This window comes from Nicotiana attenuata, unplaced genomic scaffold, assembly GCF_001879085.1.
Source record: "Nicotiana attenuata strain UT unplaced genomic scaffold, NIATTr2, whole genome shotgun sequence".
NCBI lineage: Eukaryota > Viridiplantae > Streptophyta > Magnoliopsida > Solanales > Solanaceae > Nicotiana > Nicotiana attenuata.
Window position 1 is genome coordinate 77,213 of NW_017670677.1, and position 13,885 is coordinate 91,097.

Here is a 13,885-nt window from a genome sequence, read left to right on the forward strand (position 1 = left end):
ACAGACAACTTTTGGTCTGGCGTCAAGTCAACAAGGCAATCCTAAATTGACTTTATCACCCTTAATCATCCCTCCACATAATTCAAAATTAAATAAAAGAAAGAAATAATCGAATTAACAAAATATTGTTTAACAGGACGACAAACTAATTTTCACTACCAATTAATGACGAAAATGAATTTTTCTGCTGACAATCGTACCATGTTTACATTCATTACTGTGACACTTTCTGGTGAAAAATTTACATCAGAGTCTAAACAAAATTCACAATCATATTTGTTTGCAATAAATTTTCAAGATAAGGATAATAAACTGCAATCATAAAATAAGAGAAAAATATTTTTATTAATCAATTATGAGTACATTCCGTTTCTCCCTTGATTCTTCTCTCCTGATTATCTCCGTGATTCGAGGGCTGAAAGGGATATATTTGATCTCTTCTTGAACTATTTAACTGTCAAGAAGTATCCACCCATATTTTGATCTCTTTGTGAAAATCCCAAGAGTTTATGGGATTTTTTGAGACACCTCTTCAAGGAATATGTATCCCGTTAGGGTTTAGGATAGAGTAACCTTCAAGAAACCCTAATATACTCCTAAGATTTCAAGAGTCATGTATCTTTAATTGAAGATTCAGCTTGATCCGTTAAAATTTCAATTTCTACAAATGCCCATACTTCAAGGTTTGTTGAAGTGTAGGCTTGCCGAAACTTTAAGACGAGACTTGAAGTACTCTACCATCGCAACAAACAGGAGGAAGAGATGAATGGCAGAACTGGTCCCACTGGGCGTGCCAATTTGTTTTCAACTAATTTTCAGCATATGAAAAATAAACTGCAACAACAAAAGAATAAAGTGATTTTATTGATAAACATTGCGGGTTACAACTCTGTTTGTTCCCTTGATTCTTCTCTCCTGATTATCTCCGTGATTCGAGGGCTAAAGCCACGTATTTCTCTTCTTGAACTATTTGATTGTCAAGAAGTATCCGGCCATATTTTGATCTATTTGTGAATATCCCAAGAGTTTATGGGATTTTGAGATACCTCTTCAAGGGAATATGTATCCTTTATATAGGTGTAAGTTATGGTTTAGGGTAGAGTAACCTCCAAGAAACCCTAATAGACTCCTTTCAAGAGTCTTGTAGTATCTTTAATTCAAGATTTGGCTTGATCCCTTCAATATTAGATGTCTACAATATTGTTTAAATATTCAAACTTGACCCAATTTACCTTGTGGAAATTCCAATTAGAGGGTCAAAATATTTATCAATCTGCTCAAATTTCTAGCGTGACAACCCAAAACTAATCAAAATTCTTGGCTCACCATAATTTCCAAATAAATAGTCCATAGCAGACATAAGATATTCTGTAGCCGGTCATGATCTAATATTATATTCCAGACAAATATTTAAATTCGTGGTACAACATCAAAGTTCAATTATGACATAGCTGAAATGGCGAAATGTTTCATCTAGAATGAGTCAACCATTAAAATGTGAATATGACACAATATCATGAGGTGTGACTTTGTTTTTTCAACCATCAGCAAGTCCTTGCATTTCATTTCACGACAAATAAATTAATACTTAGAAGCATTTCCCTTTAAATGGGCATTATAGTCATTCTACTAACAAATGGAAAAACACAGCTGGAAAAGTCTCCCACGTGCTATCTATGAGGATGAAAAGTCAAGGCTCTTGATTTTCATATTCACCCATTGTAGCACTCACAAATTAATGGAGATTGTTCAAAGTTACACATGACAGTCACCTAGTTTAGCTAAATCCGATAATTCCATTGGACTAATACATCAACAACATCAAATTCTAACATTAGCATTAACCATGATTCGATAAGTCACTATCAATTTGAACAAGTCTCAGCTACCCATTTAACTCTTAGTGGAGAACAATAAATGCTGAGCCTACAACCTTTCAAGTGCATCCAAATAAACTACAGCAGTTTTTTCTTACCAAATATGTGAAACACCAAATTATTTCTAAGACAACGCGCTAAAAATTGAGTATCTGTATTGATATAATTGATTTATGAAACACCAAATTAATTGATTATAGTAATTGATTTACCAAATATCTGAAACACCAAATTATCATCAATAGACTATCCAAGAAAGCAATGAATACCTAGTAAACGTAACGTTTAGGTTGCTACTGGTGGGCAGTACTCCCACAATTCATTGGCCAACCATCCACATCCACTTTCTCATTTCGTGCGAATTGGGTACAGAAGAAGAGGACGATAAGAAATACCAGATTTTTCCAACAACGTTAATTTCGATTTTGGGGGAGAATCATTTCACCATTTACTTTGATTACTTGGGCACCAACTTTAGAATGTAAATAAATTCAATCCTCACATCCCCAAAGATCAATTTTTTCTATATGACCAAAAAACTTCCCAATTCAGCCAATGTGAACTTGCTTACATTGTCAAATCAAAATCCGAATTAGGGAGGATTACAGTATTCCGTCAATTACGTAAAACCCACAATTTATGATGAATCCTTAATTTGCTCAACATAAAGATGAGACCAAATGGATTGCGGTAGCTAATATGCAAACAATTCAAATACTATCTAATTTCGTTTTTCCAGCAAGAATGGAATAATAGATAAAGATGTTACATATATAATGGGATGGCTTAAGTGTTTAACCAAAAAACTAAATATTTGGTTAAAGCTAGAATTTAAGAAAGAAATCGGGTTACTGATAATCAAGAAATGAGAGATTTTGAGAACAACAATAAAGCAATGAATAAGTATATATTTCAGTATAATCGCAATGATATTTCGTGTCCTACAGATGTTGTGACTTTCTCCTTTTATAGTTAGTTCTAAGAAAAAGTGCAATGCCTTTGTCTTAATGAGGCAATTACAAGCAATAAATGACTTTAAAAGAAACGTTACTCAATCATTCTTATTAAATACAAATTCTCTGACGTATTTGGCATTTAATGTTGAATTTGGACTCTTTTGCGCTATCAGATTCATGTCTTCGATTCCTTCTGATCTTCGAGCTCTAAATGACTCGAACAGGTACGAGTCTCGTTTCATCTGAAAAATAGCTCGTGCCTTTAAGTATCTTCTCTCCCGCATCTGTTGTTGCTCGTGCCTTCTAACTGATTACCATGCTTTGACTATTTGACCGGTCCACGTGTCATGACACGTCATCTACAATATTTAAATTCAGTTTTTTTCCAATACAGATAGTCCCCCCACTTTTTATTTATTTATCAATTAAATATTTAGGAAGTGGATCTTCATTAAAAAGGGAATTTTTGCCATAATCAATGCTATGACAGTACTAACGCTTCAGTTGTCTTTTCTATTTAATGCATTGCATACGTGTCACCTTCTCATTAGCTCTGTAATTCTGCAGCCTTTTTTCAAGGCTTCTTCAACTCCACTATTCACGAAGTGATAGTTGCCTTTATTATAGGCTTTCCATCATTACACTTCTTAGTCTTTGACGGTCGCCTTTATATAAACTTAACCCTTCTTCCACAAATTTTTACCTAATATTTCACTATTTACTTCCATTCACTTCTTCCTCTGTTCACATCTTTCTCTGTTCACATCTTTCTACCATGTCATCTTCAAATCCCAACCCTAGGAGAGTCCCAATTCTTGACAGTTTTCCAATGCCCCTGTGAGATATAGAAGAGGTAGAGGAGGTAGGCTTCGTGGCCTAGGATCCATTCGTGGTGGTACCTCTGGTTCCATCACTCCTTCTTCTAGCTCTGGCACTATTTCTAGAGGTTCTTTCACTAATAGATCTCCTTCTAAAGGCAAAGAATCTTCTGAGTCTATTCAAGAACCTTTGGCCGAAGAAATAGTGCCAACCGACTTATCTTTCGAGCATGATAAAGAATCCCTTCGTGACCAAGTAATTAAATTAGAGAGAGCTGACACATATCCTTCTTTAATTACTGAACCCTTAATTTCCATTGTTCGAAAAGATTGTCGTTGGAGAGATGACCTTCATATAGTTATTCCTAACCCAAACCAGAGAATATCTTCTTATAGGATTGGTTTTTCCTCTGTTTATACTTATCCCTTTACTTTGGGATTTATTCCTGCTATCGACTCAGTCGTACTCGATTTTTGTCATTTTTTCAAAATTTGTTTGGCTCAAATTGGCCCTCTCGTATGGAGAGCAGTAGCTTGTTTAAGGTATGTATCGGTAAAGGCTGATGTTGATTTTACCTTCTCTCATCTGATTCATCTTTATCACCCCAAGCTGTTCCGCAATGGTGTTTTTACCCTAACTGCAAGAAGTAAAAGGGTTTTGGTAAGCCCTGAAGATGATAAAGATCGAGGCTGGTACACCCGTTATGTTGCGGTACCCACGGTTGATTTGGTGGGTGAATCAAATATTCCTTTTCCTGAGAAATGAAACCTTGCACGTAAGTATTTCTTTCTTACCGTATCTGTTTTATTTCAACTCCTTTTCTAATTTCATTCTTTTTTGCTTTTTTGTAGCAACCATGGGAGATGTGGAACCCGTTCCTAATTTCCGTGGTTGGGTAGATGCTATTTTAAAGGCCATGCCTATGGAGGCACGAACATGGAAATCTATTTCTAACAAACATGGTTGGAAAGTAAAAACTCACGGTATGCGTCCCTTATTATTACCCGTATGTTAAATTCTTTCCCCTCTTTTAACTTTTTATCCTTCTTTTTGTCAGGATTTGCTATTCGAGGAATGTCAGCTGAAGTAGCTATTGCCCTTCAAGCTTCTTTTGGTACTCCTCTTTCTTTGGAGAGAGCACAAGCTACGCTGTCAAAGAGGAAAGTTGTTGAAGAGGATTCTGAGGATGATGAAGATGAAGACACCTCTTTGATAGCTAGACCTAGAGCCAGGAGACGCATCATTTCCGAAGATGAAGCTGAAATTTCTCCTACCCGTGCCTCCTCTCCTGTTAATATTGTTTCCGATGATGAAACCATTCCAAGGGACACCATTGAATCCACTCAACGTCTCTTCACTGACGGTTTGAAAGTGGTGAACTAGGTCCGGTTTTAGATGAGGTTCCTCTTTCCTCTTCCATTCCTATTCCTTCTATTCCTCCTTTGGTTTCAAGTACATCTTTGCCCATTTTATCTGTTCCTGCTTCTTTGCCAATTTCTGCTCCCTTACCTGCTTCGACTCCCTCGACTCTTGTTATTTTCACCTCTTCTACCGTTCCTCCTTCTATAGCTCCCCCTTCCTCTGTTCAGCATGCAGAGGAGGGTTCCGGTAGCAGAAGTTTGGCTATGAGAAGTGCAACACTTGAGGTTCCTGCTAATAACAGTCTTTTTAAGGAAGTCTGGTGGAGCAGATGTCTGACTTAAGCCTTTAATTGGAGATATTGAGAACAAGGAAGCATGGACAGTCACAGTTGCTTAACTTTGATGAATGACATAGTTCATTCTACGTTGAAGGTATTCTTCCTTTAACTTTCTAATAAGTTTTTTTTTTATCTCTAGATTATTATCTTCATGAGTTGTTCTTTGTGGCCAACCTTATTGGCACGGAATTGATGGGAAGAATTTCCCTTTTAGAAAAGAAGGCTCGTGAATCTGATAAGACTATTCTCGAAGCTTGAGAGGGTAGCTAGGGAAGCCCAGCTGGAAGCAAACTAATTGGAAGGAACAATTTAAAAAATGCTCAAGAAACGTAAAAGAATTGAAGAAAGCAACCATAAACCTGGAGCAGCAAAAGCGACTCTGACTTCGGAATTAGCGAAAACCAAGGCTTCTTCTACTAAAGCGAGAAAGGACAAGGAGCGCCTTGAGTGTTCCTTTTCGGAGCAATTATCAAAGTCAAGTGAAGAAATCAGAGAACTTAAGGCACTCTTGAACAAGAAAGAAGAGTATGCAGGAGAGTTAGTACAAAACTTGACTCAAGCTCAAGCTGATTTGAAGATCTCCTCTGATAAGGTTCATGCATTAGAGAGTCTCATGCCTCCCTTGAAGCTACCCTTGATTCCACTTTAGCTGAAAATCAAGTGTTTAAAGAATGATCTTGCTATGTGGGAAAGGGATTATGAACTTTCATTGAGGAGAAATTTAACATAGAGGTGAGTTTGGGCTTTTCCTAAACTCTCGTCGTGATGCTTTAACTGAGGCCAGTCAAGAAAACTTTTGATTTAGAATCGGAATTGGCCAAGGTTTTGAAAACCATTGAGATGACCCAACAACCAACTTGACTTTTCCTTCGCCTGGCAGATGAAGCTCCGTAGCTGAAAGAGAACCTTTAAAATGAAGAAGCCGCTGCATGTGGGCAATTGAAGTTGAAAAATGTTGCAATTCCAGCTTCCGAGGGTGAAACTTCTATGAATCAGTTTGAGGAAGCTGAAGCTTCCGTGACTCTTGCTCCCCTCGATGAATCAATCCCAGCTGAATCCGCTTTTGTTGCTGTTTCTTCAGAAGTTACCGTTCCTGAAAGTGAAGCTGATATCACAACTTCTGATGTTCCAGCCCCTCAGTGACCAGTTTATGTTTTTCAAACTTTATTTTTATTTTGCTTTGTTTGATTGGTGGGTTTATCCTTAGTCAGTGTTTAGGGATTTTTTAGAAAAAGTCCCCAGTTTATCATAATGGGGCACTTGTAAAAATTTCTTTTTGTTGACTAAGTTTTTACTTAGTCTTTTTTAACTATTAAAGAAGTTTATTAGTACTTCAATATGTTCTATTCTTGCCTTTTTCTTATCTATTTAGGACTTATAGATTAGTTTAGCATTTTTAAACTTTGAAAATGCTTTATGATCCTTCTCATGACTTATTAACATGAGGCTTATAAAAGAGGGCCCTTTTATATATATCGACACTTAATGAAGAAGACGTCTCAACTTCATAATGGTGTTACAATACGATGAAAGAAATAGGAACACACATGTTTTCGTTTGAATCCTTTGACAAGTTTTTATTCACGAACTTTGACAAGCTTTTGAATATTACATGTATTAAAATACATCTATAACTTTCTCGTAACTGTTTTTCTTGTAACAGATTTTTGCAAAATAAATATAATTCAAACAAGGTTTTTCCTTATAACCCGTTTCAGTATATAGTCATGACCCTATCTTCATGTACTAGGAAGGGTTTGAGAGGTGAATCCATTGTTCTCATGAGTTTGAGCACTATGATGAATGTTTTGTATCCTCATTTGTTTTGATGGGAAAGAACACAATGATGAATGCTGAGGTTCCGTAACTTCTGCTCGACACTTGTCTCTTTGTTTTTCGACTTTCGTTTACATATCTGTTTTCCCGCACGTATCTGTGTACAATATGCAATCCCCCAAGTGTTTGAGCGGTGAAGTATGAAGCCTCGAGCACTTGGTAGTCTCCTTCACCTGGTCCTTTTCCTGAAAAGGAAATACATACGGGACTCGGGGGTGCGATTATAGATGAAGATTGCTTAACCCGTGTATACTTCTATCAGAATAATTGTAACCCTGGGCTAGGAATTTTAGTTTATTCCCTTTTGCCTTACAGGTCGTGACTCATCATTTAGTACGGGTTAGCGTTTTGCCTATCATCTAAAATCGTTAGTAAAATTTTAACAATTCAAAAAATAAATAATTTAACATAGTGATACCTGACCGTGGGTTTTTCCTTAGAAGTAGTATTTCTTCAAATGAACTGCATTCCAATGTGAGGGAAGCACCTTCCCGTCCATTGTTTCTAACTCGTATGCTCATTTTCCTGCAATGTCTCGAACTCTGTAGGGTCCTTCCCAGGTTGGACTTAGTTTACCCGCGTTGGTTGCCTTTGTAGATTGAAAAACCCTTTTAAGCACGAAGTCCCCAGTTTTGAAGTATCGTAGTCGTGCTTTCCTGTTGTAATATCGTTCGATTACTTGCTTTTGTGCTGCCATCCTTATTAATGCGGCTTCTCTTCTTCCTTCGAGCAAATCAAGGTTTACCCGCATATCTTCATCATTTGATTCTTCCGTTGCCTGAGCATATCGTGTTCTCGGTTCTCCTATTTCAACTGGGATTAAGGCTTCTGCACCATAAACCATTGAAAATGGTGTTTCTCCCGTGCTTGTTTTTGTCGTTGTACGGTAAGCCCATAATACTCCAGGTAATACCTCAGGCCAATTACCTTTTGAATCTTGTAACCTTTTCTTCAAGTTGTTGATAATGACCTTGTTCGTTGATTCTGCTTGCCCATTGCCTACTGGGTGATAAGGTGTAGATGTGATTCTTTTAATTTGCCAGCTCTCAAAAAACTCAGTGACTTGAACAGATAAAATGTAACTTAAAGAGAATAGATTATCAGAGTCCCGGCAACGGAACCAATTTGTTTAACCAAAAAACTGAATATTTGGTTAAAGCTAGAATTTAAGAAAGAAATCGGGTTACTGATAATCAAGAAATAAGAGATTTTGAGAACAACAATAAAGCAATGAATAAGTATATATTTCAGTATAATCGCAATGATATTTCGTGTCCTGCAGATGTTGTGACTTTCTCCTTTTATAGTTAGTTCTACGAAAAAGTGCAATGCCTTTGTCTTAATGGGGCAATTACGAGCAATAAATGACTTTAAAAGAAACGTTACTCAATCATTCTTATTAAATACAAATTCTCTGACGTATTTGGTATTTAATGTTGAATTTGGACTCTTTTGCGCTATCAGATTCATGTCTTCAATTCCTTCTGATCTTCGAGCTCTAAATGACTCGAACAGGTTCGAGTCTCGTTTCATCTGAATAATAGCTCGTGCCTTTAAGTATCTTCTCTCCCGCATCTGTTGTTGCTCGTGCCTTCTAACTGATTACCATGCTTTGACTATTTGACCGGTCCACGTGTCATGACACGTCATCTTCAATATTTAAATTCAGTTTTTTCCCAATACATTAAGTAAAATTTACAAATCAAACATTTTAAAAACTAATGAAGCGAATTCCTACAAGAGTCCAAGACTCCAAGCTAAAGGATGCTAAGTAAAAAGGAGAAGGAAAACTCAGAAAGAAATTAAATATTTTGCTATACTGCTGAAAAGGTACCCTTAATCAGCCAAACCAACAAAAGTTGACTACTAGAACTTTTGTTTTTCCACAATTACGCTGTAAATTCATACAGCAAGTAATAATACCAGTCAGTGACAACCAATGAGAATGAAAACGCACCTTGGAACCTCAAAAGACTGATTATGAAGGACTAGAAGCCGCAGTCTCCTGCACTACCTGCGTGTTGGAAGATTATATCTTAGGATTCATCCAGAAACCAAAGACTCAGTCAGACATCAAATAGTACCATCATTTTCTCTTCTTTCCTTTCTTTCTCATCCAAATTGATACTTGCAAGTTGCCAAGTACTAGTTCAAAAAAGTTTACATTAACCTGCTGTATGTTTTCCTCTTTTTTTCCGAAGGGACAAAGAGGATTCTTTAGTTTCGTTACTTGCATGCGAAAGGGTAATTTTCTTGTGGTATAGTAAAAAAGAATATTTATATATCACCGAATATGTAGCTTCTTTTATCAACAAATATCATAAAGAAACATTTGTCACCACCCATGTACAATGTATTAACGCAATTTATGCATGTTATTATTAAGTTCAAAAAATAGTTTAGCATACAGATCGAGACCATGAACCAGATAATTAAGTATAAAAAAAGATTATGTATTTGTTAGGCAAAAAGAATGTACTCTTCAACGCTACTCAATTTAAGTATTTAACTCAACTAAAGAAAGAACTGTCAACTGAACTCCCTTCAAACCAACTTGATCAGACTCAACAACTAAATGCCTGCTAAAATAAGTTCACAAGACGAGAGTTATAAAATGCTTTTTTATGTGAGAATTCCTATACCAGATTTTCTGTGGAGCATCAGTCTGCAACCATACAAGGTTGCGTATACCATCAACTTGAATGGTCGGCTAGCAATTCCTGGAGGTCTGGAAGTTCACTGCAAGAGAGAGTCAGAAACATCCAGCATCAACCATCAACTCCCTACCCACAAAAACAAAAAGAAAAAGAGAGACAGATTCCGCATTTTATCATAAAGCAAAATATCTAATTTCTCTAGCCTACATCTCATATATGAGACCATGGCCCATGGGATCACATTGATCTCTCTTGAAAAGAGGACCACCATCAAAGTTACCACTTACGAGCCAAAGGAGCTATTTCATCAATGGAAAAAAAGTCAAAAGTATTTAATGTCAATGTTCATTCGCTAAAGATGAAGGAATTGCTGAATACGAGCATAAATTATCAAAAAGAAATAGAAAGTCAGATTCCAATGTGTGAATTATCTTTGAGGCAACCTATCAAAGAAAATTTTGAAGCAAGTAACAATACCTTTGAGTGAATATAGACTCTCCCCCACAAGTGTTTTGGAGGCCAGTAGCAAATTATGCAATCTAATCTTACATACAAAGCAATTGAATGTTCATAACAAACAGGACGGATCAAAGAGTATAATTTGCCCAGAATTCTTCAAGGACATCTCATTTGTACAAAAAGAATAATTCATGTTAACACAAAATACAATGATATTTACTTGTCTACAAGCCTTAAGAAAAGATTTGCAGAGTAATATGAGTCATGTATGTGGAGACCAAGTAAGAAAATGATCTCTTGAGCTCTTCAAATTCTCCAGAAGATCTAGACATACAAACCATAATCTAAGCAAAGATTCTTTTTCTGCTTCTACTGTCTCTGTTATGGTGGAAGGAAGTTCAACATCATTACACACAATGGAATAACTTCAGAACCTGTGTATATTAAAAATAAAAAATAAAAAAGGACATGTAGAAGGTTAATCAGGATCTCTGTCCACAATCTTTACTCCTTGCCTCTCTCTTCTCAACAACCTCACCCTACTAACATGATTACTTGTACCAAAAAATTGTCTTATTCTCCTTTTCCTCCATAATGGCACTGTACCGGTGTCTCCAAAGGGAGACTTTGCATGAATAACTTCAACTTTTTCACATCCTTTACTTCTCAGCTTCTGAAATAAGAACTCTGACGCTTGCTGAGTCCGACAAAGGTGTCCAAAGTGGTAAAGGGGTTCCACATAAGAAGTAGATGAAGATACAATGCCTTTGATATTAATTGGCTTGAGAAACTCGACAAATTTTTGTAACTCAGGAAAGCATGAGTGATCAGAATATGGAACTGTATATATGTACTTATCATAACTCCCTGCAGTTAATGAACCTCCATTTGTCTTGCTTGTGCTAATGGGGGTGGTAATATCTGTGTGCCATGTAAACGAAAAGTTGCCCTTCCCTCTGGCAGATTTTTGTGCCCATGGGAGACCAGATGGCATGATCCCTATGGTTGGACGTATTGTATTCAGTCCCTCCAGAGTTTCAATGTTAAAACTATAACGAGGAACAGCACGAATCCTTGTTACTGAAGTTTTAGTTGTAAAGATGTCATGGAACCCAAGAAGATGCATAATTTGTAAGCGTTCTGGCCACACCCAAATCTGCAAGACAATTGAAGAGCAGTTGAAGCATAAAGCTTGCCAATGGGGCAGCAGTTTCCAAGAGCAAAGAATGAAAGAAATCTTTTTTTTGTGTGTGTAATGACACAATTATGCTATCCAGAAGAAAACAATCTGAAAATTTACTAACCAGTTGTCACTTGAAATTGCGATTTTTAGAACAAGAAATAAATATTTAACCAAGGAGAGAGATATGCCCATCTACTGGTATCAGGTATCCTAAGTATTTCTACCTCCAAACAATAGAATATGGAAACTTCTTGCCAGGATTAACTGCATTGCTACTGATCATAAAGATAAAGTTGTATAATTCTGGTAAACTTTGGGTGTCTCATAATATTGACTCAAAAGAAATAGTAGCTCTGATTATTTCATATAGATAGAAATGTACCTTTGTTTTCAGGACACGTGATATGTGCAGCAGAAGATTTTCTTTCCCCAGTGTGTCAACAGCAATGACAATATCATGATTAGGATGACTAGATATGATGCTTAAAACCTGGAATCATTCATCAGAAATTAGACCAACCTATTAATGCTCTATACTGTAACTTCATCAAACATGTATCACACTGGAATTAAAAAGCACAATTATTAAACAATTTCTACAAGTTGGAAATTTGCAGCTTGAGATTGAAAAGGGAATTATAATAGTATGTCATAAGACACAAGGCCGATTATGATTTTACAAAATGCACCTGTCTAGCCGCAACTTCACGAGAAGGAAATGAGTATGTAGGGTTACAGTAAGTATTATCCAAGTAAAGCATGTCAAGCTGTAAATCCTTCAGAGCATTAAGCAGCATGGTCCTTCCATTTTGTGCTCTCTCACTTGTGCTCTCCCAACGAAAATCCCCAGTATAGAGCGTGCAGCCAAATTCACCACGAAACAGATACATCATTGCTCCTGATATCAGTGTTTTCACTTTAGTGGAAGAAAAACTCAGAAAGACTGCTAGCAAATTAAGCTCAATAAAAAGTCGCTATTAGTAATAATACTCCAAGAGATATATTACTATAGTCATAGACTCATAGTATCAATATCTCTTAACAGTTCGAAATTTTGAGAAAAGAACATATGAAAATGGGTCAATTATTTTGTCTATGTAAAGAAATAAAAACAATCTTAGAACTAATTTTGTCCGTGAATATCTATCCGCGCGTAAATTGCAACTATCCGTTGATGTTATTCCAGCAGGGAGCTATAGAGATTAAATCACATAAAAGCTTGAAACGCATGGGAAATTAATCAAACACGTGGTGAGCCAAAAAAAAAAAAAGGAATGACAATTGACAAAGCGGTTGCTCGTATTTCAGGGAAATACCAGGGCAATGATGAGCATCGATGGCCATGAAATAGACAGTAGTGGAAGAACCAGAGGAAGGAGACAGTAGAGAAACAGAGTGCCAGTGACCAATTTCAACAATGCGAAGGAGAGAGAGGTCGAAGCCTGGGAATTTGATAGGAAAGAGCTTAGCAGTAATACGTGAGCAGTAAAGGGGTCCACGTGTCCAGTTCGGAGTGAGTCCACGCACATGGTCGGCGTGAAGGTGAGTTAGGAAGTAGACTTGGCTTCCCCTGCTCCAACGATCCACTGATATCATTCCACTCTCCATTGTTCCGCTGCTTCAATAATGGGAGATTGGGGGACAAAGAATGAGAAATTGAGCAGTATTTGGTTTGGCGGGGGATTGTGATTTCAAACTTTAGTTGTGGCGCTTTTTGCTGGGAAAATTCATAAGTGTAATAGGAGTAACTACTTTATTAATCATATGAATATTTTAAGACCACCGTTGTTAGGTTTTATTGAACTTGAATGTTGAAAAGGGTAAGGTGCTTGTATTGATTTTTGAAAGTTTGGACTTGGGACCGTTTGTCCAAAAAAAAAAATTATTCAAAAATGTGTTTGTCCATAAGATTTTGTAAGCTCTTGAAAAAATTAAAAAAAATGAGTTTTTCAAAAAATCAAAAAGTAGTTTTGACCGCTTCTTCAAAATTTTCAAAAAAAAAAAAATGTTCTCCAACTCACAAAACTATAAAAATAAATTCAAGTGAAATGCATGTTCATACATCCGAAGTTTTAGTTATCCACCGAGACATGGTCAAGTTCAACCCCGCAAGTTCCAAGTTCTAAACCATTTTTTTTTCCTAAACTTATTTAAACAAGATTATTAAAACTTAAATACTACTGGCGCAAAAGTCTCCTACTACCACCTATGTCCATTTATAAGTAGTTCATTATAAAAATTGGCCAATTTATAAAATATTAGCTAATTAGCTATTTGTAGCAAAAAAAGGTCAAATTTTTGCTTTCTTTTGAGTGGGGGTTATTAGAATAGATTGGGTACATCTTAAAGAGCTTGAATCTCAGTTTTGGGATGATTTTGGTGAAGTTTTGAGGTGGTTT

General features: G+C 36.4%; 1 protein-coding gene across 1 annotated transcript; it reads right to left on the reverse strand.

Annotated features, from left to right (window-relative positions):
* Positions 1–10,202: 10,202 nt before the first annotated feature.
* On the reverse strand, positions 10,203–13,240 carry LOC109242181 (5' exonuclease Apollo). Its single transcript, XM_019409029.1, has 4 exons — positions 12,803–13,240; positions 12,176–12,384; positions 11,869–11,976; positions 10,203–11,459 (listed from the first exon to the last, which is right to left on the reverse strand). The coding sequence occupies exons 1-4, from the start codon at positions 13,092–13,094 to the stop codon at positions 10,782–10,784; spliced, it is 1,287 nt and encodes a 428-aa protein (XP_019264574.1). The 5' UTR covers positions 13,095–13,240; the 3' UTR covers positions 10,203–10,781.
* Positions 13,241–13,885: the final 645 nt, after the last annotated feature.